The sequence below is a fragment of the Glycine soja genome, chromosome 18, assembly GCF_004193775.1.
Source record: "Glycine soja cultivar W05 chromosome 18, ASM419377v2, whole genome shotgun sequence".
NCBI lineage: Eukaryota > Viridiplantae > Streptophyta > Magnoliopsida > Fabales > Fabaceae > Glycine > Glycine soja.
Genome location: NC_041019.1, coordinates 4,278,126 through 4,304,307, shown reverse-complemented (window position 1 = coordinate 4,304,307; position 26,182 = coordinate 4,278,126). Strand labels below are relative to the sequence as shown.

Below are 26,182 nucleotides of genomic sequence, written 5' to 3'. Positions count from 1 at the left end.
CTGCAAGCAGCAGCTTGAGTTAGTTTACTAGTTTCCTTATTCTCTGTTATTTCATTACTTGACACTAATTTCAAATCGCCCCCGCGTCAAGCTCGCCAAATCAGTGACTTAAAATGGAACATGTATTATATTTTTTCTTCTTGTCCAATTTATTTTTCTGTTTTTTTTTATCAAATAACAAAATGTCTATCACTTATTGTGAATGAACCACCTAGTTTCTTCACATTGTGCTCCCTGCCACTCAGCTGATTTTTCATTGAATGAATTTGTCCACGTACGTTGTCGGATTATTGTTTTACACCAAGGAATGATACTATTTTCTTGTGAATACAGATCACCACCCCCAGAATTATCAGCATTCATCTTGCCTAAAGGGTTGCTTGTCAGTACAGCTATTTCAGTAATACGTATACTCACTCAACATTTGGGGTCCTAGCTTCCGGACAAGATTTAAAGAAATTTCTCTTGGTGTTTTTCAGCATCCTCCTCTGCTTGCTTACTCATCTTGTCACAGTGTCATGTGGTTTATCTGACAAGAAAGTAATCTGCAGGTTACAGTAACATTGGGAGCTGTCTCAGTTCTTCACTATTGGCTCACTGCTGCAACTCTAATCTACATGTCAGCTACCTACAGTCAAATTACAAAACACCTACAATTTTCAATTGCCTGATTCACGCAGCTATGTCATAGCAATGACATTCCACCTATGAAGCACCAACTCCAATACAGATATCGGTCATGACACGAACACAGAAACAACTAATGTCTAAAATATGGGACACTTGGATATGGCATATATAAGACACTTAGACATGGACGCTCATATGCTATTTAACACCTAGAAAGATAAAAAGATAGAAGAGAGAGAAGTGCAGGCAATGATAAGTATTATGGTGTAATAGGAAGAAAGAAAGATGGATGTTGATGGGGTATATATAATGGAAGGGTGTCTATATATCACTACTCCACGGCATATATTCACATCCTCAAAACAAAGTTGTTGAGTTTTACGATATTTTAAATGATTTCAAACTACGTTTAAGAGGTGTCGGGTAACATTCCATCTTTTGTAAAATAAATTTAAAAAAAGTTTATTTAAAAATAGATTTTTAAGAAAATTTAAAAAAAGTTTATTTAAAAATAGATTTTTAAGAAAATAATGAGATGTTTATAATTAAATAAATAAGGAAAAATATTTTTATTAATTAAAATAAAGATTTTAAGATAAATAAAATAAATATATGTTCTTAGAAAATAAAAAAAATATTATATTTATTCATTTTATAGAAAGTAAAATAGAGTTTCTTTTTATAAAATAATAAAATAAAAAAATAGAGTAAATAATAGATTAAGAGTACTCCAACTATAAATAGAAACATATTAGATCAATTTTTACGATACGTCTACGCTCTTCCTTTCTTTCAAGTTCGTTTTTCCTCCTTGTTCTCCCAAAACTCTCTCTTTTTCCCGCATACACCCAAACTTATCTCAGTAAAACTATGATTCTGAACTCGTTAATCGTTGGATCGTCGTGAAATTTGAACATTAGGTTCAAAAGTCATTTTCGCACAGAGACAGTGAAATAGAGGTTTCAATCCCTTCTCCTTCTCTCTAACATTTGGAAACCCTAGCAAAACAACTAGAGGAAAAGTTTTGTCGCTATCGCTGTCGAACTACACACGTGAACTTGCTTAGAGATAAGGGATGAATTTATCACAATTGGGGTTAGAATAAACATGTGTAAGGATCCTTATAGGATCAAATTAGGGTTTATTTTTGGATGTTTATTGTATTGTAATTCTTCCTTTACGATTATAATTATGAGATTGTTATGTTTAACGGACCAATTGATGCCCTGATGTGAATTGGTTGATAAAATTGAGTGTTCTTGGTGTTTTCGTATTTTTTACGTATGATTTTGATTCTTTTGATTTTGATATGATTATATGAAATTGTTTGAGGGGTTTTACTCCCCATGATGTGAAAATCATTTTTGTATAATTTGTTTGTGGTTTGGACAAGATTTACTAGATTAGCGTGATAAATTGTTATATTGATACCATGAAATTGTGATTGGAATTGTGTGTAAGGAATAAATTGAATATGTGTTAATTTATGAGATACACATAAACATGTGATGATGGATTGTGATGTTGTAAGATGTTAAAATTGTGGACATGGAATTTAGTTGTGAATAAGTATGTGGTTAATACCTGAGGTGATATTACTTGTGTTGTGAGTTGTGAATTATACAATAATTCAACTGGTATTTACCTAGAAAAAAATGTTTATGCACGAGGTGTTAAAAGGAAATTGTAGCGCAATGCGTGGATGTTTAAAGGAAAGTGTAGAGTTCTAAGTTAAGAACCTGAATTGTAGCGCATTGTATTAAATGTGTTTGAAAATGAGTGAGATCGTGGGTATTGTATAATTCATGAGCAATGCTCACATGCAAAAGTTGTTTTAGAGGTTGAACTTGAATCGAAAAGGTGAGGTCCTAATGGATTCTTTGGAGTCTAGGCTTCGAGATAAATACACTCGATTTGTTGACATTCTTGCTGAGAAGTGTGATGAATATAACATATTAATATTGGGATTACGGAAGTGTGACATATTAATATTTGTTTTAGAGATTGTTTGAGAGATTTAATCATATGAATATAACATATTAATATTATTATTGTGTGACATGTATATAATGCATGAGGCGTGATAACGTGTTATCTTGGGATTACGAAAGTGTGATGAACTATGTGTAAGTGACAAGTTGAGTATGTGTTAAATTGTGAGATTTCACATGTGTATTGAGATGTTGGGTGCATTGAATTGTCAACTATAAACTGTACAATCATACGACTGTAAGATCCTTTAAGGGCGACAAGTTAATGCACGACGAGTATTGTGATGGGATCCACTGTAAGAACCCGACGAGTTTAATCACTTTGAGACGCGACGAGTTAAAATTATTTTGAGAAAAATTGAGGAATCGTGTGTTTTGTACAATTTATAGATAGAGTATGCGTGCTAAAATATTTTCTGGGTTGAACTTGAATAAGGAGGAAAAGGCTCTGACGGACTCTTCGGAGTGTAGGTCTTGGGGATAAATACACTCAATTTGAATGTTCCTTGAGGCTTATGTTGATCTCATATGGTTGGAACGTTTTTACAAAACAGAATGACCATGACTAGTCTTCCTATGATTTTACCTAATGAAAGTGACTTGACTTACCCGTGTGTGGTCTATCTTGTCACGTACTACTGAGCGCCCGACAAGATTTTTCATTAACATGGTATCACATTACATATAGGATTGAGTCTTAGTATATTTGTTGCATAATACATGTGCATTGATCAATATTGATTGGTTGACTAATATTGTGTTTTGATCCTTGAGTACGTGAATGATGTGAAAATGTGAGACATGTAATGTTGAGATGTGATGTTACCCGATAAGTGGTGGAATGACATGAGCAGTGTTAAAGTAAGTTATATTTCATTTATATGATATGTATATATATGTTGTCCCTTTTTCATTATTAGTTAGAAATGTGATAAATTACTCTCTATGTGTTGTTTGTGTTTGGATCTTGTGATGATCTCAAACTTTGTGTTCGTGGATAATTAGGTGGATGGTTATGGAAAACTTCATGCTAGACAACGCTAGAACACAATAATCTGATAGGATATAACATTGGGACATAGAGTTCTCTATTAATTGCATAAAATTCTGGACATGTAATTTTAATCATTTTGTTTTACATGTTGAGTCTTTAGTTCATTCTTTGGAGTTTTAGACGACCTTGTTGAGTCGAAAATATTTTTAATAAGTTTTATTTTATAACAGCGAAGTGAATATGACCTTTTTATTCACATGAATTTGTTTAAGTGATTTGAAGAAAATTGATTTAATTAAATTTCAAATTTTTATATGTTTATCTTAAGTATATGTATGTCAGGATAGAGGGTATCACAAGATACTATTTGAAAGGGTGGATAATGACCATTTGATTGTCATCCAGAGTACAGGGTGAGATGTTGGCAAGTGTCATAACTAGCAAAGCCAAAATTCATTAGCAGATAGAAGCATGACTCATCAGCAGAATCTAGTCAACGGTTGGGGAAGCTGACTAGCAATGTCTAGAAGTAGACACCATAGCTGAGGGCGAACCATAGTTGATGAATGGCACGTACTCATGGAAGGAATGAATCAAGGAAACGATTCTACCACCTTCAAGAAATGCAGAACATGTTCCACTTATGTGAACCAGAAAGAAACCTAGTGGTCCTTCTTTCTTTAAAGCATAACTTCATAATACTAAAGAAATATATCTGGTCACTTTTCTTTCTGTAATGAAACGGCATCCACATTAGGCAATCTAGACATATAACACATGAAAAGTAATACCCCTTTCTACACCATTGGATTTACTTGTAAATATGTGCAAGTTTATATAAACTTTTTTGCACATCTCTGCATGAAATCAAATAGCCTTGCACTTAGTTGGCTTTCTTGTATTCTTTGTATCAAAGTGGATCTTGTAAGACAACATAAATAGGAACATCCCACAGAGAAACTACCTTTAGTCATATAGGAGATGCACAAATGTCTCAACTAAAACAAGGCTAACAAAATAGCCCAATGAGGAGAGGAAGTATGAAACGCCTCTAATGGGAACCTGTCTTTTACTGCAAGATGTTTTACAATCTGTCAAGCCATTGTGGGGTCTATTTTATCCCGTCCCAGTTCAATATGAGCAGTTACACGTGAAAAGACATAATTAAGAAGCTATGGAAGTTGGATACAGTTAATGGAGGATTTAGCAAATTAGAAGTTGGCTATAGGTGGATCTCTTGGCAAAGACAATGGCTAAAAGCGAATGCTATAGAAGTTTTCATCAGTCCTCCCATCACAATTGCAACACTGCCCTCTATATTTTCTCAGACTCAAACATTTAAGATGAGGACGTCCAACCTCAAAAAGAAGCCTGCATGCCACATATGCCCCCAGTTTCCCAGACCTCATGACAATCACACCCATGTCATCACAAAGAGTGCAAGAATGCAGAATATGGATTATGGCACGTATCTGTAACAAGGAGGACAAGCTCTAAAACTGTAGCTGGATAAATCACCTATGTTCTTAGATATAGGCTGATACGGGTTCAGAATTTTCAGGGGCAACGGATTGTGATTGGACAAGGCTCTGAATGTTTTAAGGAAGCCTTTACATACCAATGGATAAAAAGTGTGAAGTGAGTACATTTGAGGAGGTAACTTCATTTGATGAACTGTAATTTCAAGCCTCACACACAAGCTTTATGTAATCTAAATTTGAGTACCTTAGAAGTCAGTTATTCAAAAGACAAAAATCTAATAAGTTGCGGGCCTTCACAGTTCACATACATTTCTAGAAACAGAGAACATCAATCTGATAACAATATCTATACTTAACTCATTCGAGAGACATAAAATGCAATTCCTACAACTTAGATCCTAAGGACAACGCCTCAACTTTAAATAATCATACTACCTCCCAAAAATACAAAAATGGATGCAAATTTAGCCAACTTTAACTACCATCCAGTTGCACTTGAACAATAACCATTGGAAAAGAAGATTTAAGAATACCAAGCACTGAAACAGTGTGGATAAATAATATCTTAAGGCTGCACCTCTGTCTGAACAGGGGGCAAGAAGGGTTTCCACCATCCAAATTCATATTTAGGATAGGGTGCCACCCATTTTTCAGGCTTCTCAAACTTCAGATCAGTAGGATTGAAAGCTAATGCTTCTTCTAGGCTCTCAGCTTCAAAACTGTCAGATAAAACTCGGTCCAGTCTCAACTTCATGAATCTACCAAAAGTCCAAAACATACATAGGGACAGAGTTACAAAGTGGCTGAAACATTATAAACTGGCATTTGACGCTATGTTGATGATTTTCATTGCAGCAATTTTGTTGATCATACACTACTTTTTTACACCATTGTTTCATATTATAACATTTGAAAGGGTGGAGCTCCTATCACCAGAGCCCAAACACTAAAAGTAAAGGGAGGAAAATATATGGAAACGAAGAAACCCGTTTACCATATTTAACAACTGTCAGCTCCAAGATTGCCAAATAAAAAAAGAAGCAAATGGTCAATTCATGCTTGAGAAGTGAGAATCACCATGGTGCAAGCACATAAAAAGACATTTATTTTAGCCACATAGGCTTAGCTTAGGTACTCAAACATAGGTGGCTAGGGATTTGTCTGGAGGTTCTACATAGAATGGCTTCCAATATATGAAAACATCCACAGACACACACGCATAATTTGGATATGACATGAAAGAATTTCCCTCCTTTCATAGTTAATGACGGTCAATCCAAGCATCAATGTGGCATCATATTTTCAAGTATACTCCATAGTTAAAAGCACTTGTAGAATCAAAAACCAAAAAAAGTAAAATTGGTGTTCTTACGTGATCCAGGGACCATTGGTTGACACAAGAGCAACAGCAGGTCTCTTTAATCTCTTGGTAATGTTAGGGAACTTATCCAAGAACTTAGGCTCAATGACAAGCCAGAAATCCTGTTCTTGATTACGCTCTCCAAAGAGACGAAGCCGCTCAAACAATTGCTCTTGGAAATGCTCCTCCTCATCCAACATAAACTTTGCATTTGCAACAAGAAAATAATACTTCGAGGCTTCATTCTGCAAAGACAAGCCAAAAATAAATAAACAAAGCAATAAATAATTACCATCAAAACCAATTATAGAATCACATCATCAACCGTTTTCTCTCATGACAAGGATAACACCACTCACTAGAGAACAACTTAGGATAACATAACATAGAACAGACACCAAAATGGAAAAAATAAAAATAAAAAACTAAAATTGAACACAAATTCAATGTGGGGTTGGAGTTTAAGAGAGGAAAAAAACCTTGGTGGGAGGATCAGATGAATTGAGCTTGTCAGAATCAACAGATGCAACAGCTGTGGTGAAGGGGCGTGCATGTGTTGGTTCCTTGAAGGAAGAGAGAAAGCTGAAACTTTGGTCGGTGGAAGATACCAAACTCATAGGCAAGGGGTGAGTCCTGTTGGAAACACTGTCCCTTCTGTTTCCATTGGCTGAGGCAAGAGTGGTGGCATGTTGTTGAGCATGGTTCTGAGCCACCAATGTGGTGGATGAACCCAGAGTAAGAGTGGTCACACCCAGCATCGTGGTCTTTTCTTCCCTCAAAACTTTTTTCCAAACTTTGATTGTTACTCAGAATCTCAACTCAAGTTGGGAGAAGATAGAAGAAAGAGAGAGCGTTTGTGTTTGTGTTGAGGGCTTAGGACAAGAAAGGCTGCAAATGGCGCATGGACAATGGCCAATGGGACAAGTTGGGAGATATCAACGACAACCTTATCTAGTTATCTAAATCTATCTACGTTACTTCCCTTCCTAGTTACTACCCCTACTTTCCTAACACGGAGTATTTAATTACCTTAGTGTCTATAGAATGTATATTATTAAATCTAGGCTCTTAGTGACTATAAATAGTGTTTTTAAATATTCGTTAGAAAGTAAAGGAAAAATATATTTATATGAAGATTATAAGAGCGCGTAAAAAAATAATAAATAATACGATTTTACTTATTTTAATAAAAAAATTCTTTTAATTTTTTAATCAACACTCTAAAGATATTAATTAATAATTGTCTTAGCATTTAAATAACACATTAAAACAATTTTTTTTTATACAGGAGTAACAAATAAAAAAGTATGACGTGTACAAATGGTTTCTTACGTATGTTATTTGTTCTATAAATGTAATAAATTTTAGTTTTGGCCTTATTTTATTAATTTAAATTTTAATTTGTGTTTCATCTTTACAGAATTGAATATTTTAACATTTGATATATTAATACCTAATGTCTATGATATTGGTAGAAACTAAACGTGTTATATATATATATATATATATATATATATATATATATATATATATATATATATATATATATATATATATATATATATATATTACAAAACACACAAACTTAAACTAAAAATTCACCATCAAGCACGGATCAACTGGCATAGGACTAAAAACTAAAAATTCACAGTTTAAAAATCAAACTTTCCAATGACACGTTCAAAGAGATTCTCAAACACATCTATTTCACCATTTTGATTTTCACCTTCAAGCAACTTTGTGGCCTTTGTAATTGCAGAACTGATCTTCTCCTTGTCTTCTGAGCAAAGTTTTGAACTTAAATTCCCATTTTCCAACGCATTCTCCATTTGTATGCTTTATAATCCAATTTATTCATTGCAGTGGCCTTCCTACGGAATTTCTTATATGCAGCTTGGCATTCCCCTGCTTGTTAAATCATTCTATTAATTTCTTCCGTTGACAATCTTTCTCTTTCATTGGTTATGACAATTTTATTGCTATTGCCAGTGGTTTTTTCCTTAGCAGAAACAGATAGGATACCATTTTCATCAATGGCAAAACACACATCAAAAGGATGGCCATGAGGAGCTGGAGGAAGGCCAGAAAGACTAAAAGAACCCAGCAAATTGTTATCACTGGCTCTTGTTCTCTCATCCTCATAAACCTTAATTCCAACAGAGGATTGATTATCATAAACTCTGTAAAGCATTCTTGTGAACATTCATTTGTGAGGAAAAACAACTACAAAACATTGAAAGAAAAAGGAGAGCGAAAATCATTGTAATTTTTTACACACTCACCGAGAGCATTTTTAAGATTGCAACTCGTCCACCATTAGATTGGACTGATTTTTGGACAGTAGGTTATACACGCATAATACTTAAAATTGTCCGATTGGATTGTCAAAATGATATCTGGAGAGGGAAATAAGTATTTCGCATTCTTTGTTCTGTATTTTGAAATTTCATCTTCTTATTTCTTTATTGTAAGCATTGATGTTCTATTTTGATTTGACTATTTATAGCACATTTCAGTACACTTGTTGGAGACTTTTTGATACCTTTATTAATTATAGTTAAATTATTTGTTTGTTCTGGACGACCCGTGATTTAAATCTTCCATTAAAAAAAATTTCACATTAAACAAATTATATCTCTTGTGTGCTCTTAATTTATATTGTGCGCTCTATAATTTATTAGTGTTTTTCACATATTCTTCCAATTTTGAGAAAATTTATTTTCGCTAATTATTATTTGTTATTCTGTTGATATGTTTTCCATCACTTTTCAGGAATAGTAGTATTCCTTGGAATAATTACCCTCATGATATCTCATTTTTTAAGCATACCAAGTGACAGTGGTGTAACATCCATCAGCACAAGTCTAGAACATTCTTAATGCCTTCGCTCAACAAAGCAGCCTGCACAGCTTCACCATAAGCAACAGCTTCATCAGTGTTGATGCTCCCTGCACAGATCCTTTCCATTGAAAAAGTCCGGCAATAGCTCTTGCACTTTGGGAATCCTAGAAGAACCACCAACAAGGATAACATCATGTACACTGCTCTTGTCCATTTCAGCATCAGTAAGACACTTATCTACTGTCTCCATACACTCCTTAAAGAGATCCATATTGATTTCCTCAAACCTTGCACGAGTGGTTGAAGAACAGAAGTCAATGCCATCAGATAAAGCATATGTCTCAATGTGAGTAGCTACAGCACATGAGAGTGTTCTTTTTGCCCTCTCACACGCAGTTTTTAACCTCCTTAGCGCTTTTGGGTTCCCACTAATGTCTACTTTTTTTTTCCTTGTGATCTCCTTTACAAAGTAGTCCACCATTCTGTTATCGATTTCCTCTCCCCCAAGGTGACCATTTCCAGTTGTTACCTTAACTTGGAAGATCTTACCCTTATGAGTAAGGAGAGACACATCAAAAGTACCACCACCAAGGTCAAAGATGAAAAATTTTCGCTCTCCAACACAATTATTAGTCCTCCTGTCGAGGCCATATGCAATGGCTGCAGGAGTGGGTTCATTGATTATCCGCATAACATTGAGACCAGCAATCTATGGTAGCTTTACGCTGAGAATCATTGAAATAAGCAGGCACAGTGACCACTGCATTCTTTACACGTTTCTCCAAAAACGCTTCTGCAATCTCCCACATCTTTGCAAGAACTATGGACGATATTTCCTCGGCACAAAAGTGCTTCTCCTCATCCTTGTAGTTAAGGATAATCATAGGTTTGTCATGAGTACCAGCAACAACCTTAAATGGCCATAACATCTTGTCCTTTTGAACAATATAGGATCACTATATTTCCTACCAATCAATCTCCTAGCATCTGCATAAGTTAAAAGAATTGCGGTCAACTCATTGCACTGATAAAAGTTTAGGCTTAAATAAAAGTTAACACCAATTCATAAGAAAAAAATATAAAAAAACACTCGTAGTTAAGACTAGAAAATGCACCAAAGACATTGTTCTCTGGATTGGTAGCAGCCTGATTTTTAGCAACCTTTCGTCGTCCGTGAAAGCAACAAAAGAAGTTGTATTGTTACCCTGATCATTGTGGATGATCTCCACTCGACAGTGATGCTCCTGCCATACTGCAACACATGAGTAAGTCGTGCCAAGGTCGATTCCTATGGCAATTCCATGATCTTCTTTAGCTATTGGGTTTCAAGCCAGTGAAGACTAAGATACACCGAACAGAAGTATTTGTGAAATACTATGAAATTACCTGAAACACTTAAAACCAAACTTATATACATGTGTGCATGTTGATTCCAAAAAATGAAATTACACATGCTTAGTCATCGGAAATCAAGACTTAATTATTCCCATTTACAGCGTCTCCTCGTGCACAGTAGTACAGTGAAGTATGCGCATTGGAAAACTAAAAGACTGAAAGCCTTCATTCATTAATTTTCGTTCTTTAAGGATAGTAATAAGTAATCGTTTATTAGATCAACTTGGGAAATGATGACCCAGTACAATGAGGTAATGGATTGAGTGTAGACTTGAATCGTGATTTGTACTGCAACTTTGTTGTTTATAATTTAAGAAATAGAAGGGAGACTTACGTAAAATGCTTAACATTGTTTATTACTATATTTAAGTGGATTAATTTAGCAAGGATGACATTTGTGATACATGGTACTTTTCATTTCAAGGGAACTCCGTAGAAATTAGAAGGAAAAAGGGAAATAAAAATTAAATTCTAAATTCATTCTTCTCTCCTACTCAGAGCAATACAATAGGTTTATATGGTCATATATTACCCACCCTAGCTGTTATATAAGCACCTAACAACAAGCCAAAAGCCCAAAACAGATTCCTAACAATTCCTAAGAAACCCATTCTAGAACATATTATTTCCTATTTTTAACACAAGAAACTAAGCCGTATCATTTTGTCATTTTGTAATGGGGTTTTTATTTGGGCACCATGCAAATTGTTGACACACCCGGCGGAACATCTGATTTCCAATTTTACCCTTCTGTAAAACTTATATAGATTGACAATCTGTAAGCTCATATTTATATATGTAAACAAATTAATTATTAGATAAAAATTAATTATTACAAATTTTATTATGTAAATTTACATGTGTATTAAATATACATTAGAAATTTTTTTAGTGTTATATATAGCGACATTAATTATTTTATAACATAATTTGTTTATTAACTCAATTGATTAGAGCGTCGTGTTAATAACACGAAAGTCAATTTTACAGAAAGGCAAAACTGGAATTTCACATGTTATGTTGGGTGTACCAGCAACCTACATGGTGCCCAAAGAAAAATCCTTTATAACGGAAGTTGCTATTGGCCCAAATCTCATTTGTTTGTGCCCCTACAAACGTAAGAAAAGACCTTTTTATCCCTCTCTCTTTCCATTCACCTTTTCACCCCACCTAACCCATCAGCATCGCACCACGCGGTATTGGCCTCAACACGTCACCACCTCCTCCAACGGACCCCCTCATTGTGTCACAATCTCACTACACAACCCTCTCACCAATCAAATCTGAATGCAACACCACCACCAGCATCGTGCACTATTCCCAACTTCAGATTTGCGAGTATGTGACCCCTCACCAACCCAGCCAACACCATGAATCCTCACCACCATGCCATCGCAACTCCTTGCCTTAATTCGCATGCCCTTACCATTAGCAGATTTGTTCTTGTAAAGGAAGAAGAAGAGGGAAGCATGTAATGAAATTGTAGTTCTGTTTTGGCGAAATTACATTTTTGGTTTCCCTAGTTGTCTCCAATTTCGATTTTAGTCTTCCTTTAAATTTATTCACGAATTTAGTCCTCTAATTATGTCAAATCCAGTAAATGTGGTCCCCAAATTCAAATTTAAATGTTGACTGTTACAAAGGAACGTTAACCGTCATGTGTCACGTTCTGATTGGACGACGAAAATGTATTGTTGTTGTCAGTGTCTAATCAGAATGTGACACATGGTAGTCAACGTTCCTTTGTAATAATCAACGTTTAAATTTGGACTTGGGGACCACATTTACGGGATTGAACATGATTGGAGGACTAAATTTAAAGGGAGACTAAAATCAAAATTGGAAACAATTAGGAGGACCAAAAATGCAATTTTGTCTTCCGTTTTTTAGTCAGAAAATTTTTTTTGTTGTTTTTCTTTTTGCATCCCCTTCGAAAAATAACAAAAATACAATTATGTTGTATAGTGTATAACGAAATTGTGTTTCCATTGTTATTTTTTTGCACTCTTTCAAAAAACAATGAAAATATGATTTTGTTATACTGTATACAAAGGAAACACAATTTTATGTGTAGTGTGCAACAGAATCATGCTTCCATTGTTCTTTTTTTACACCCTTCAAAAAATAATGATAACATGATTCTATTGCATATTGTACAACGAAATGTTATTTTCGTTGTTTATTTTTATTCACATTCTCTCAATAAATAACGAAAACACAATTTCATTGTATAAATATACAACAGAATTATATTTCCATAAAAAGGGTATTTGCAAAGAAAAAAAGAAAGGTGTTAGCCCCCTTGGTAGTGACCAATAACAAATGGAGTTGGAGCCAAAAACAATCCGTTTTTATAATAAGCATATATTGAGGGGGTAATCTAGTTGTAACTTCTACGATTCAAAATAACCTTTTCACTATCCATATACTACTTTTTGTTTTTCCAAATATATATCCTTTACTTGGACTAAATTTTTCAAGTTTTGCCCTCAAATTAAAATATAACAACTAAAGAATAGAATTAATCATACTTTAATAAATTCTTTTACTAAAAACTATATACCAAAAAAAAATCTTTTACAAAAACATATTAAAATAGGTTAACCTTAAATCATATTTAAATAAGTGATCACATGACCACTAACTTATAATTTTGATCCTCTGTGTTTCCTTTGGCTGGTTTCCTTCCCTCCCTTTCCCTCCTTTACCCCCTATCTCCAGCTTTAGGTCTTTTCCTAAATTATTAAACAAATATCTGGCCTTTGAAATCAATTCTCCAGAGAAAATGATATTTATTTATATTGAATGATGTTTTTGTTACTGCGAATTGCTTGTTTTTTTTTCCTAAAAATGTAGCAGAATCAGAATATGCCTTTCTGCAGAGGTCACTAGTCACTTGGAAGCAAAGATAGATAGTTTGTCCATTAGTATAGAAAGAGATGCAAACTAAGAACAGTCAAAAACAGTAAAACACACTTAAACATTTGTACTCTTAAAAAATAAGTGAATGTGTGACCTGCAGATGATCGCTTGAGATCAAAGATGATTGTTTGTCAAATAATTATTACAGCAAGAGCCGCAAACAGAGAAGTAGTCAAAAGGCATATTACAAATACACACTTAAAACATCTCAATCTTAAAAAATAAGTGAATCTATGACCTTTGGTAGATGATCACTCAAGTTCAAAGATGGTTGTTTGTCCATGAGTACAGAAATAGATGCATACTGAAAACTAGTCAAAAAAGCATAAATACAAATACAACTAAATATAGGAAAAACTGTAGAATCATTGTTTACCACTGGATACATAGCCAAGCTCAAGATTGCAGTGAGATTGCTAATAAATGCACCCAAATAAAGGCGATGGCTACACAAGTTCAATATATGCCATAGGTGCATTATCACCCCGCCTTGGTAGGGTTCTTATAATTCTTGTATAACCCCCATTTCTTTCACCATAACGTTCTGGAACCTCTGCAAATAAAGCATGAACAATTTGCTTCTCATAGATGAACCCAAGGGCTTGTCTCCTTTTATGAAGAGAACCATCCTTTGCCAAAGTGATCATTTTATCAACATACTTCCGAATTGCACTGGCCCTTGCTCTGGTGGTCTTGATGCGACCATATTTAAGGAGCTGAGTTGTAAGACCTCGGATGAGTGCGCGACGCTGATCAGGGGGCCTGTTGAGTTTGGGCACTCGCCTCCCATGTCTCATGGCAGTGACTCGACCACCATTGTCAATAATGGTAAAAGAGTGATCACAGCCGGTATATTCTGTAACATGAAGAAATCTATAAGTGAAGTCAATGGAAACGGGACTACTATATTTCAAAGGATAATGGGAACAATTAAGCAGATTTCATTCACATCCAACAACCTCAAAGGCAATGTTAGAATATGATTTGATTTCTTCACTTGATCTAACAAGAGGCCTATCAGATTAAAGACTACGACTTGTTTTCTATGGCTAAAATTACACATATCACCTATGGAAAACAATCTTATTTGAGCTGAAAACATCCACAACACGGTCTGAAAACACATATAAGGCTTAAATTAGAGACCTTACTTAAAAGAGAACCAAGCATATACCACTTGAACCAACCGTACCACAATGGTTTGAAAACACATTTCGTATTTTCACAAATAATTACAAAAATACTGCATTATTTTCACTTTATTTCCAATTTCTAAAGTCAAGTAATTGTTTTTGCCAATTCTTGTACAAGTCCTTAAAAACACAAAACAAAGTGAATACGAGGTGATTGGTGGACAATGTAAAAAACATTCACACTGACCATACATGCTTACTAACCTCTTATATAATTATTTGTAAAAATATAAAATAGAATCAGAAGACACTTTCCCGAACCAAACCGTAGAATTTTTCAATCATACAAATCAAAATACAAATGAACAGCAATTAACTAAAATTCCAATACTTAAACATCCAAATGGTAATAGATTTTGAATATCCCGGAAGATCCTTTCATAGTTGTAATCAATAAATCCTAACACCAAATGAGAAAGGAATGAACAAAGGCATAATATTATGATATCTAAGAACCCTCGCTCTCTTGCACACACAAATAATGCTCTTCACAACGGATTCAATTCAAGGTTCATATTTACTAAACCCCTGAATTCTATTATTAGTACAATAGAATAAAGCTAAGGAAGTCCAACATTTGTTACTGTTTTTACGAATATCTAAGAAATTAATAAAAATAAAAGCACCAATATGTAATGAAGATAAATCCACAACACTAGAAGGCTAATTGATGAAGGCAGCAAAACAAAAAAAGAGTTTTTTTTTATGTTAGTTGTTATTATTGTTAGTTTTGGTTGGCGGGGAAATTCGAATTCGCCACCTCTTCCCCTTTTCCTTCTCCCTTCACCACTAAACCAACCTTATATCTCCTCACAAAAAAAAAAAAAAAAGTTATAGCAATGGAACAAAAGAATGAGGAAATAAAAAAAAAAGGGAATGGGAGGGAATGAATAGTGGTGAGTGTGAGTACCTGAAGAAGGAGCGGAGAGGAAGATGGGGTTAAGAGGAGCGAGGCCGGTGAAAGAGGTGAGAAGGGATTTGGGTTTGGTTCGAGAAATTCGGAGTTTCGTTGAAGAAGAAGACGGTGAAGATGGCAATACAGGGAAGCGCAATGAAGAGGAAACAGGAGGAGAATGAGAGGGCAAAGCAGAGCGCAAGGAAGCCATAGACCACCTGCTGTCGCTGCTTGTAGCCATAACTGCAACGGACGCCATTGTTGAGCAACACCAGAAGTGCCACCACACTCACTAGATAACGAATGTGGATAGAGAACACAAACAGAAGAGAGAGAGAGAGAGAGAGTTTGGAGTGGGCTTTTTGTCCAGTACTTTTGTTTATTCTTTAAATGTCAGACTCAGACATCTTCTTTGGACCGGGCTTCTTTCTCATTTTCTTCACACGATTTCTTTCTTCTTCTTCTTCTTCTTCTTTTTTATTTTATTTTAAATGACCAATTCTGTTTATCTGCCAAATTTGGATATTTTTTTAAAACGAATCTTTTCCGATCCGGTTTATAAAACTGGTTCGGTTAATTAAACCACTTTTTATAAAATGGATGGGTTCAGTTTTTCTCCCAAAAGAATTTGAATTTTTTTAGATTCTAATCCGTTCAATTCAATTTGATTATCCATTTTCTTTATATGTATATGGATCGATTATCCTAAAGAATTGAATTAGATTGAACCAAAAAAAAATTTAAAAAATTATTCGATTAACAAAACCGTTTTTACAAAATAGTTTGATTTGATTTTTTCACCAAAACAATCTGGTTTTTCAAAGAGTTGCGGTTTGATTTTGGATCAATTTGGATTTTTTTTTCACACCCCTAATTTTGTCCTTGAATAAAATCCAAAATGTCATTTAGTTTTTGAAAATAATAGAATGAAAAATAAAATCATAATTTCTCATTCATTTTAGTTTTGATTCCTACAAATATACATAAAAAAAACATAAACTAAACTATAAGATTTATAACAATTGGTTCATCTTATTCAATCAACTGAATCCTTAAATATATTGATCTAGTTTAAGAGATAAAACAAATCTAGAATAAATATTTTTATAGTTAGGTCAAAATGATTGATCGCTAATCAGAGGAGGTATGACAGGATCGAGTTACCTATTAGATTGTTTATGCATTCAATCCAATGTGACTCGATATAACTCAACTCATTGATTTTTTCTTATGGATCACTAACACTAAAGCTTGACCTTGTACATTTCAATTGTTGCATGTTGCCTTTATTTTAACAAGAAGGCTTAAATGCAATTTTGGTCCTTCCCTTTAAAAATATAACATTTGGTCCTTCTGCTTTGGAAAATTTGTAATTTTAGTCTCCATAGTTCAATAAAATAGGTAAGATAAACATCCAGAGGTTTAATCTTAGACTCAAATGGTTGAAGACTAATCACTAAGCTACAAGACTTTATTGGTCAAGCATTGACAATATAAATTAATTTTACATCATTATTCTATCACAATTCATCATGTATGTTAAGTTTGTTAATTTTTATGATTATAATTTTAAAAAGTCATACTAACTATAATTTATGATAAAATGAAAATATATAACTATTTTAAACGATTAATACATGACTATTAAACTCATGAATAAATAATATATATATATATATATATATATATATACACACATAAAATTATTGTATTACTATTATAATTTTATTGTTTCATAAGTGTTACTCTTAGGTGCTACTGAGTGATTTCTATTTATTTTTTGTTTAAAATTTCATGGATAAATATCGATGAGTTTAAACTTAGAATGAACTTGTGAAATTATATTAATTTATGATGTTTTTTTTATACTTTTTTTAGGGTAGGATAATTTTTTAATTCTTTTAATATGAATTGAATCATATGGATCAATTAATAATTATTAGTTTAACCATTAATTTGAACAAATTGATTAGAGTTCAACCTTTTAAACGATCAAAACAAATTTAAAAAAAAGAAGTAAAGAATAAAAATATTTTTTAGCCTTCATTTTATTTTATTTTTCTTTTATTATTATCGTTTATATTTTTTCTCTCCCATTTATTTTCTCTTTAATTTACTGATAATCCAAATCTATAAAACAAATTCCCAAACCCCAACTCTAAATTATTTAAATTTACATTTTATTTTAAGATATATACATACACGTTAAATATACGTCGAAGTAGTTTGAAGATGCAAACAGTGTTGCTTCCCTGCATTGCCAAGAAGATTCCACATTGGTTTCTGCCACATTCTTCAACACAGCTACGAATCCGACCAATCTGGTCATCCTCCATTAAGGTGATCATCGATCAACCTTTTTTTCTCTCTGCAAGTTCTCATTTTCTCTCTCTAACAACCATTTCCCTTCTCTTCAAGCAGATGGCTGCAGAAGACTACACTTTTGGGCCTTACAAGATACACCACACTGAAGTGTTCTACTCCACCAATCTCTCTTACGCCATGGTTAACCTGCGTCCTCTTCTTCCTGGTAACAACAAATAACACTGCCCATCATGCCTAATTCTTCACTTCATTTTGCCTTGCCCTTTTACTTTCCCTTTTGCTTTTAATTGATTTGTTCAGACAATAAAGCCGATAAAAAAATTTCTTTTTACTGTGTTGTTTGCCAAGTTGGTGTCTTTTTTTAGATTAAAAAAGACCCATTTTGATGATTTGCTCGTTTTTGTCCCTTTGCAGGTCATATCCTTTACATGCGTTTCAGTAACACAGTGATGGGGTTGGGATGATTTTTTTTTTTAGTAGTTTAAGACTGAATTAAACTTTTAACTGGGTGAATTTCATGGTCATGCTTTTAAAAAAATGTTTTGTCACCATGGTTTCGGCTATAATGTCAAGGTTTTTGGGCTCATTGTGACCCTAATTGTGGCCGCATTTGCTCTAATTTTCTGCACTGTCAAGAATTACAATGAAACTGTGCCCACAATTTAAATTTTAAAACCTTGACCATAGTGTGTCACTCACTGTTTTGGTTGGAAAATCAGTTACAAGCAGAAACATAGTTATGTTGAGTTTTGTTGCATACTGATACTGCATTACATTACATATATCTACAAAGGCCAGGTAATCCAGCACAATATGTTTCAGGGTTTCCAGTCCTTGACTGCAAGGGACTTCTTAGTATCATCAGTGTCAATTTTAATTTATGGTTTCATCATGGTCAATGCATTCAACTGTTGATAGATTATTGGTGTAGTTAATTGTTTGATATATACCATATATAGCCATTTTTTTTATCAGCAAATGTTAGTTTGTTAATTTTGTTAGAAATGATAGTGGGTGGGATTCAAACTCACGACCTTTTCCCACCCTTAACCCCCCCCCCCCCCTTCCCAACCATCAAGCCAACCTTATATATAGGCATAGGGAATTATTTGTGTCTGCTTGTGTTGGAAGTTCATCTAGACTTAGGTGTTTATATTTATTTCATAGTTAATCACCCAATAGATTTTGATTTTTGGGTGCAAGATTCTTTTATTTTGCACTATGTAAAGTTGTAAGCTTGATTGCATATGTCTATGTAAATGTTTGACTTAACAGTTTTTACATGTGCTCATCTGTCCAAAGCGTGAAGTTAAGCGTTTCGGTGATCTCACTGCTGATGAGACTTCTGATTTATGGCTCACTGCACAAAAAGTTGGTAGGCAGCTTGAGACCTACCATAAGGCTTCATCACTTACTCTTGCTATCCAAGTAAGACTCATTTGAAGTATGCTCAGCTCGTTTAATCATTTATTTTTTAACTGCTTTGGATTTAATTCTTCTTCTTTTACATTTGAATTTACTTTGTACTTTAACACATTTTATTTCTGAAAGAGAATTTGTTGTTCATATTTCTGGTTCTATTCTAGTTGTGCACTTTGTGTTGCAAAATTGCAACCATGTCATTTGGTTTCACAGTCACCTTTTACATTTGACCAAATTAGGAATTAGATGGATGCTGACCTTTTTTTGTTTTTGCTCTTCCTTTCTAGTTATTTACCTTTACTTGTTGTCTCTCCTTTTCATGCACATGCCATTATGTGAACAAGATAGCACCTTCATTTGTTAGCATTGTAGTAGTATGAAAGATGAGATGCTTAAGAATTTAGTGTCCAATATTTTATGGAATGTATGAATGTTTAATTATTGCTTCTGTTATTTTCTAGGAAGATTCACGGTAGATATAATTGTTTTAAGAATTAGTTTCTTCCCGGCTCTTGTTTGCCAAGTTATTAAGCATGCAAGACAACCAAATGAGTTTTATCAGTGCATTATACTTTTTTACTGGAAAATTGTTTCCAAGTCACAACTTATCTAATATTTTGTAATCACGCCAACAAAGGTTGGTCTAGTTAGTAAGGATCAGACTCGTATCCTGCAAGGACGGGTTCAGATCCCACTGTCAATGTGAGAATCTTGTTGGTGGGTGATCTGTAAGTATCTTTGTAAGCACCCAGTGAGTCTTGAGGCATGTCCTAACCTTGGTGAGCCCCCAGACCCAACTGACCTAAACTTTGTTGTACCAAAAAAAAAAATTGTAATTGCTCTTAGGTGAAATGTGAAAGTATCCATGATCTCCATGATTTGATGTTTGGAAATTTCCCTACTGATTAGATTAACAAATACTGAAGGGGGAGTTCAAGTTTTTCTTAATTTTAGCCTTTATTTAGCATTCAAAATTGTACAAAATTGACACGAATACAGGTAGTGTCAGCGTTGTTCTCCAATTAATTTTTTTTCTCACTAACCACTGCCGGTTTTGGCTTCCAAGATAAAAGTAGTGGTCACCAACATGAAGTGCTAATTTTGATTAGAGAACTGTATCTAAGTTATGTTCTTAAATATTTTCCCTACTATAATAGACTGTGCTGTCTGGATGATATGCTACTGTGTCTCACAAAAATAACCGAGTTATCTTTCTGTACCTTAGGATGGGCCACAAGCAGGACAGACAGTACCCCATGTTCACATTCATCTTATCCCTCGGAAAAGTGGTGATTTTGAGAAGAATGACGAGATATATGATGCAGTAGGATGGATTTTTTCTTGTGATTATGCTGTTGATTTTAATAATTTGTTTCATTTGAATTTGATATATGATCTTTATCTTCTGTTTGTCATTGGTTCAGATGGATGAGAAGGAGAAGGAATTGAAACAAAAGCTTGACTTGGACAAGGAGAGGAAAGACAGAAGCCTTGAAGAGATGAGTCAAGAGGCAGATGAATACAGAAAACTTTTCTTATAGCATGTTTGCTAACAGTAGAAAGTGAATTCTGTGTGCATTGTGCGACCAGATTTTCTCAGTGTAGACAATCTTAATGCTTTAGACTTTATAACTTTTAAGTTGCACTGGATCATACAAGTCACACAAATTATAGTCTTCTGGGGAACTTTTTATTATTTATGGTTACATGTAGCATTGTACTAAAGTTTCAAGGAACAATGACAATTTGGTTGAACTAACATCACTTGGGTGTCTCTGATTATTTTAGCCTCAGCTTTGCTTGGTAGTGTTGGCTAAGTATAAATTTTCAACTCAAGTTATGCTTGTTTCCATTCAGAGAGCAAGCAATCTTCTCCTTTTTCCTAAAATTTTAGTACCGAAAGGAGAGAGATGTAATGAAGCAGGTGTACAGTCTTGGCTAGCTTGATAGTGATGTAATGAAGTTTTTTCTTTTTGGACTGAAATATGTAATGAAGTTATACTACGGGAATCATCCAATATTATATCTATATCTAACAAAAACGTCAATTATCATATAAATTACAAAAATAAATGCCAATTATAATCAAACTTTACATAATTATTTTTTTTATTTTTTTTGGGTTCTGCATTTCATGTCAACTTTCTCTGCACATAGCAAAGAGATGCTTTGCCATTCTGTGTACAAATCTTTCTATTAACCTATGTCTTCTTCCTTCTCAACCACTTTGTCTATTTATACATAATTTTAGTTTCTTTTGAGAATGTTTAGTAATTTTCGGTCAACATCTTTGAGTATTGAAGCTAAACCAGTTGCTTAGAACCAATTCTGTATACTCCGATTTAGATACATTCCAATTCTTTTTAGTTGTAAACCAATTTCAAACCTATGTTTAATCCTTCAAAATGCAACACAGTTACATAAATAGTTAAATAGCTATCCGAATGTTCTGAGTTCTGAATGTCAATGACTAAATAAAATGTCAAGTGTCTTATTTTAAAGTCTCTCAATTTAACATTTTTATTGCGAGATTAGCTGTCATAATTTACAATTATTGAATGTTGACATAATCAACTACTCATATAATTAATCATTCACACATTTTAAAACGTTTTTGCGAAGACTTCTTAATGGGTAAGTTTTCCGTTGTTTTCCTAAAGAAAAAGACCAAGGGAGTAAGTAAGAATATTTTTTTTTTAAAAAAAAGGATGAAAAAAACTAGTACATGGAATTTCTACACCTATAAATTCAAAGCAAAGTGCAAATTGTAAAGCATCTGTTTCCCTTATCTGTTGCTCCTAGTTGCTGCATATTTCTAATACATTCATCAAGTGCATTTTTTCTCCGTAACCCCCTACATTAAGGTAAAATAGACAACTAACCAAAATCATAAAAAATATTATCCTTGTTATTTAATTTCTTTATGCATATTGAGAAAGAATAACAATTTTGTTAGATGGCTGTTGAATATTATGATTTTGGGCCTCACAAGATCCACCATAGTTCAGTGTTCTATACAAGTAATCTTTCTTTTGCCTTTGTCAACTTGCGTCCTGCTGTGACAGGTATGATGATGCTCCCTCATCTGTGTTCTCACTTCTCTTATCATCATGTTTTATTATCTCCAATATTCAAAGTGGCATATTATTTTTTCAATTTTGTTTTCGAGATAAATTAAGTTCTTTTTAACAATTTGTTTGGCAGTGTTATGAAATTAACAAAAGAAGGTTTAATTAAATGCTTTGAGTATATGCATATATGACGAAGAAAGTCTTAGGCTTGTTTAGTTTCAGACAACGTCTTTATAAGATTTCATTTCCTCTTTTCACAAAAAATTATTACCAGACTGCAACTCTATTTTTATGTTATTTTTATGTTTTCAATGATTTGTACAGGAAATAACGAAAATATAATAATCTTTTTAAAAACCACGAAATAAAGTAAAAATAATGTGACAATTTTGTAATTATTTGTAAAAACAAGAAAATACGTTTCTCGAATCTAGGAGGCAGATAGATATGTAACAAAAAACTATAAACAACAACTAACATACAAAGTTAAGAAAAAGAATATCAATTCAGCCCTGCATAAATTTGAGATAATCTAACGATGATTGAAAATTTATGTAATTTTTTTCTCTGTGTAGTGTAGTATTACTACTGTAATTAGTGCACAGTGTTTTACTTTGATTTGTTAGGTTACTAATACATTTAAATTTAAAATTTATAAATAACTTATTCTTGAATCATTTCTACTTCCATAGATGTAACTTGCTTATTGACCTTTTTTTTTTTTTCCATTTGCAGGTCATATCCTTTTTAATATGATGTTAACAATACATGATGTGTTGAGATGATTAATCCATTTTCATAATTGGGTAAAATTCAAGTTGAGGCATTCCTAAAACCAGCTAAAAGAAGGCATTGCATATGTGATGAGTATTACATATCAGCATATGTAGCTTCATAATACAATTACAATGGTTACTATTTACAACTTCGAAGATCAGTGTGATTAGTTAGTTACTGATATAGCAATATTCAATATGAGTGAACATGTAGTTGTATAGCTAACTTGTTTCATTAGGGAATCAACATTACATGGCCTGAATATGCCCACAGACCAAAAAATTCATGTAAGAGGGCTAAAGAACAGCCACACTTGATTTAATATTGGTTTCTCATAGTTGCTTGCTTAAGAGTCTCAAGAATTATTAGGCTCATAATTAACTTGCATAACATAAATCTCATTCCAGTTAGGTATTTGAAGCTGAACTTGGTTAACTTAACATTATCTACATGTGCTTGTCTGTTCAAAGCGTGAAGTGAAGCGTGTTGCTGATCTCACAGATGATGAGACTATAGATTTATGGCGCATAGCAAAGAAACTTGGTAGGCAGCTAGAGAGCTACCATAAGGCATCATCACTTAGCTTTGGTATCCAAGTAAGACAATTGAAGAAGACTTTAACCATGTGTTTTTTCGTTTCTACTAAGTTCTATAGACTATAGTCATACTCTCTTAATGTAATTGTCTAAGACTTTCATGCCATGCTTCTACAATTTTTGAACCTAACCAAATCATCTTTAAGAACCATAGGATGGACCTCAAGCAGGGCAAACAGTGCCTCATGTTCATATCCATATCCTTCCCTGGAAAAGTGGTGATTATGAGAACAATGATGACATTTATGATGACGTAGGATGGAAGCTTTTTTTTTACTCTTCTAAATAATTTGTCTGTTTTATGTAGTTAGATCTAATATTGTGACTCTGTTATGATATTTGTTCTTTATTGAATGATGCAGATGAATGAAAAAGAGAAAGAGTTGAATCGAGCGCTTAAGGTGGATGTAGAAAGGAAAGACAGGAGCATTGAAGAAATGGCTCTTGAGGCAGATGAATACAGAAAATTTGTCTTCTGACATTTTTAAGTGGTACTTTAAATAAAATAGGAAGATCGCAAAAAGAAAATTTAGATAAAAAGGTTTAAAATAAGGGAACAGAATTTGATGATTCTGTGTTTCATAACATTTACATTGTATCAGGAGTTCTCAAGAAAATACTCTGTTTAAAGTTTTCATAACATTTACTTTGCTGTGATCAATCAATAATTTATCTTTTGCTTTGGAAATTTGAGCTGTACACTTGCACTGAATCTTATGCAAGTTGTTTGATAAAAAAATTTGATCGGTAGGAATTGAAAATAATATAAGAGGATTTATAATAACTCACGCATCTTATTCAACCAACTGAGCCCCTCAAATGTTGTTATAATTTGATTCAAGTAATTTGAAAACTAGTACATTTACTTGTTTGTTTTTGTGTGAAAGACTTAAGCTAAAGGAACCGGAATTTTTTTGTATTTTTTGTTAGTCTAGGCATATTCCTACTAGAAATTAAACAAAAAGAAAAATAGAGGAGCCAAATGCAAATAGTAATCATGCTTTCACTTGAGAAACATGGCAGAGTTCAAATTAGATACAAAGTTAAAGAGGATTTAAGAGAATTCAGAACTTGTATTATTATTAAATGAAACTAGAAGTTAGTACAAAATGAGCTACTCTTTGATTTATATACATGGAGGAAAGACTAATTAATCTAACCATCTTCTTAAGTAACCAATTACTTTCTAACGAACTATCTTTGACCATTTTTATTTTGAGTACATAAGCCGTCATTTATTTATCTATTTTTTACAAATAGAACTGCTATATACCCTAACTTTTGTGACAATTATTGTTCTTTGATGTCTTCTTTTGAATTTACACAAGACCGTCATTGATCTTTAATGACCTTTTTCCTTTATCATGTTTCTTCACAAATTTCTTTCCCGCTTCTTGATTCCCTTGGTGGCTTATATAATGGACTAAGTGACTTCCTTGAATCTCAAGTCTCGTTTCTTCCTGAACTAACATATTGTACAATTTATGCACATTCCATTCATCTTTCATGGTATTATAGCTCATTCGGAACATGTCAGACGGTAATAAGTTCAGAATAAACTGAACAAGGAAGTTTTCATTCACAAACATTCTTAAGGTCTTAAGTAGTCTTGTTGCAATGTTTTTCATCTCAATGACATGTTCATATATAATACATGAACCATCAAACTTCATGGTGGTTAATGTACTCATTAATGTCCCAACAAGAAACTTATTAGTTGTTCGAGAGTGCTCTCCTACTAACCCATAAACTATTTAGCACTATTGGTCTTAGGAAGAACTATCTTAATACGGTTTGCAACACTCATTCTCATGAACATTAGGCTGAGTTTGTAAGATTTTTCCCAAACTTTATAATGAATTTTCTCTTCATTGCTACTAGCATCAGTAAAAGTAGTAGGGTTTTCTTCCAATATAGTAAGATTAAGATCCAAAACACTGAGATGAATTTGGACGTGTTCATTTCAGTCAGAGAAGTTAAGCCCATTAAAAATTGACACAAATGATGCATGGGAGTTTAATGAATAGGAAAAAAAATAAAATTTGCATAAACGTTTTGAGACATAAAACACAAGTCATATATATAATTCATTAAGATAACAATCAATGTATATTAGTGTTCTCCTTTAGATAATACACCAACACACAACATACAAACATCATGATACTAATAAAATTATTACTATTATTTGACAATCAACGATACACCAATTAGTAATATTTATTTTCTTTGGATAAATAAATAAAACTAATGATATATACAAATTGCCTATAATTATATTCATTAATT

At 33.3% G+C, this 26,182-nt stretch overlaps 4 protein-coding genes and 1 pseudogene across 4 annotated transcripts; 2 read left to right on the top strand and 3 right to left on the bottom strand.

The window, feature by feature from the left end:
- Positions 1-5,352: 5,352 nt before the first annotated feature.
- Positions 5,353-7,401, bottom strand: LOC114396374. Its single transcript, XM_028358303.1, has 3 exons — positions 6,936-7,401; positions 6,469-6,701; positions 5,353-5,854 (listed from the first exon to the last, which is right to left on the bottom strand). Exons 1-3 carry the CDS (start codon positions 7,212-7,214, stop codon positions 5,662-5,664), a joined length of 705 nt encoding a protein of 234 aa, XP_028214104.1. The 5' UTR covers positions 7,215-7,401; the 3' UTR covers positions 5,353-5,661.
- Positions 7,402-8,108: 707 nt separating this feature from the next.
- Positions 8,109-11,934, bottom strand: LOC114396260 (annotated as a pseudogene).
- A 1,758-nt stretch (positions 11,935-13,692) lies between these two features.
- Positions 13,693-16,078, bottom strand: LOC114394502 (50S ribosomal protein L17, chloroplastic). The gene is made up of 2 exons (XM_028356095.1): positions 15,718-16,078; positions 13,693-14,470 (listed from the first exon to the last, which is right to left on the bottom strand). The coding sequence occupies exons 1-2, from the start codon at positions 15,959-15,961 to the stop codon at positions 14,061-14,063; spliced, it is 654 nt and encodes a 217-aa protein (XP_028211896.1). The 5' UTR covers positions 15,962-16,078; the 3' UTR covers positions 13,693-14,060.
- Positions 16,079-17,894: 1,816 nt separating this feature from the next.
- LOC114395050 (bifunctional bis(5'-adenosyl)-triphosphatase/adenylylsulfatase FHIT-like) lies at positions 17,895-21,429 on the top strand. The gene is made up of 5 exons (XM_028356738.1): positions 17,895-18,042; positions 18,124-18,234; positions 19,309-19,455; positions 20,675-20,773; positions 20,874-21,429. Exons 1-5 carry the CDS (start codon positions 17,935-17,937, stop codon positions 20,988-20,990), a joined length of 582 nt encoding a protein of 193 aa, XP_028212539.1. The 5' UTR covers positions 17,895-17,934; the 3' UTR covers positions 20,991-21,429.
- Positions 21,430-22,195: 766 nt separating this feature from the next.
- LOC114395355 (bifunctional bis(5'-adenosyl)-triphosphatase/adenylylsulfatase FHIT-like) lies at positions 22,196-24,581 on the top strand. The gene is made up of 5 exons (XM_028357112.1): positions 22,196-22,313; positions 22,406-22,516; positions 23,747-23,893; positions 24,048-24,146; positions 24,256-24,581. Exons 2-5 carry the CDS (start codon positions 22,406-22,408, stop codon positions 24,370-24,372), a joined length of 474 nt encoding a protein of 157 aa, XP_028212913.1. The 5' UTR covers positions 22,196-22,313; the 3' UTR covers positions 24,373-24,581.
- The last annotated feature ends 1,601 nt before the right edge of the window (positions 24,582-26,182 follow it).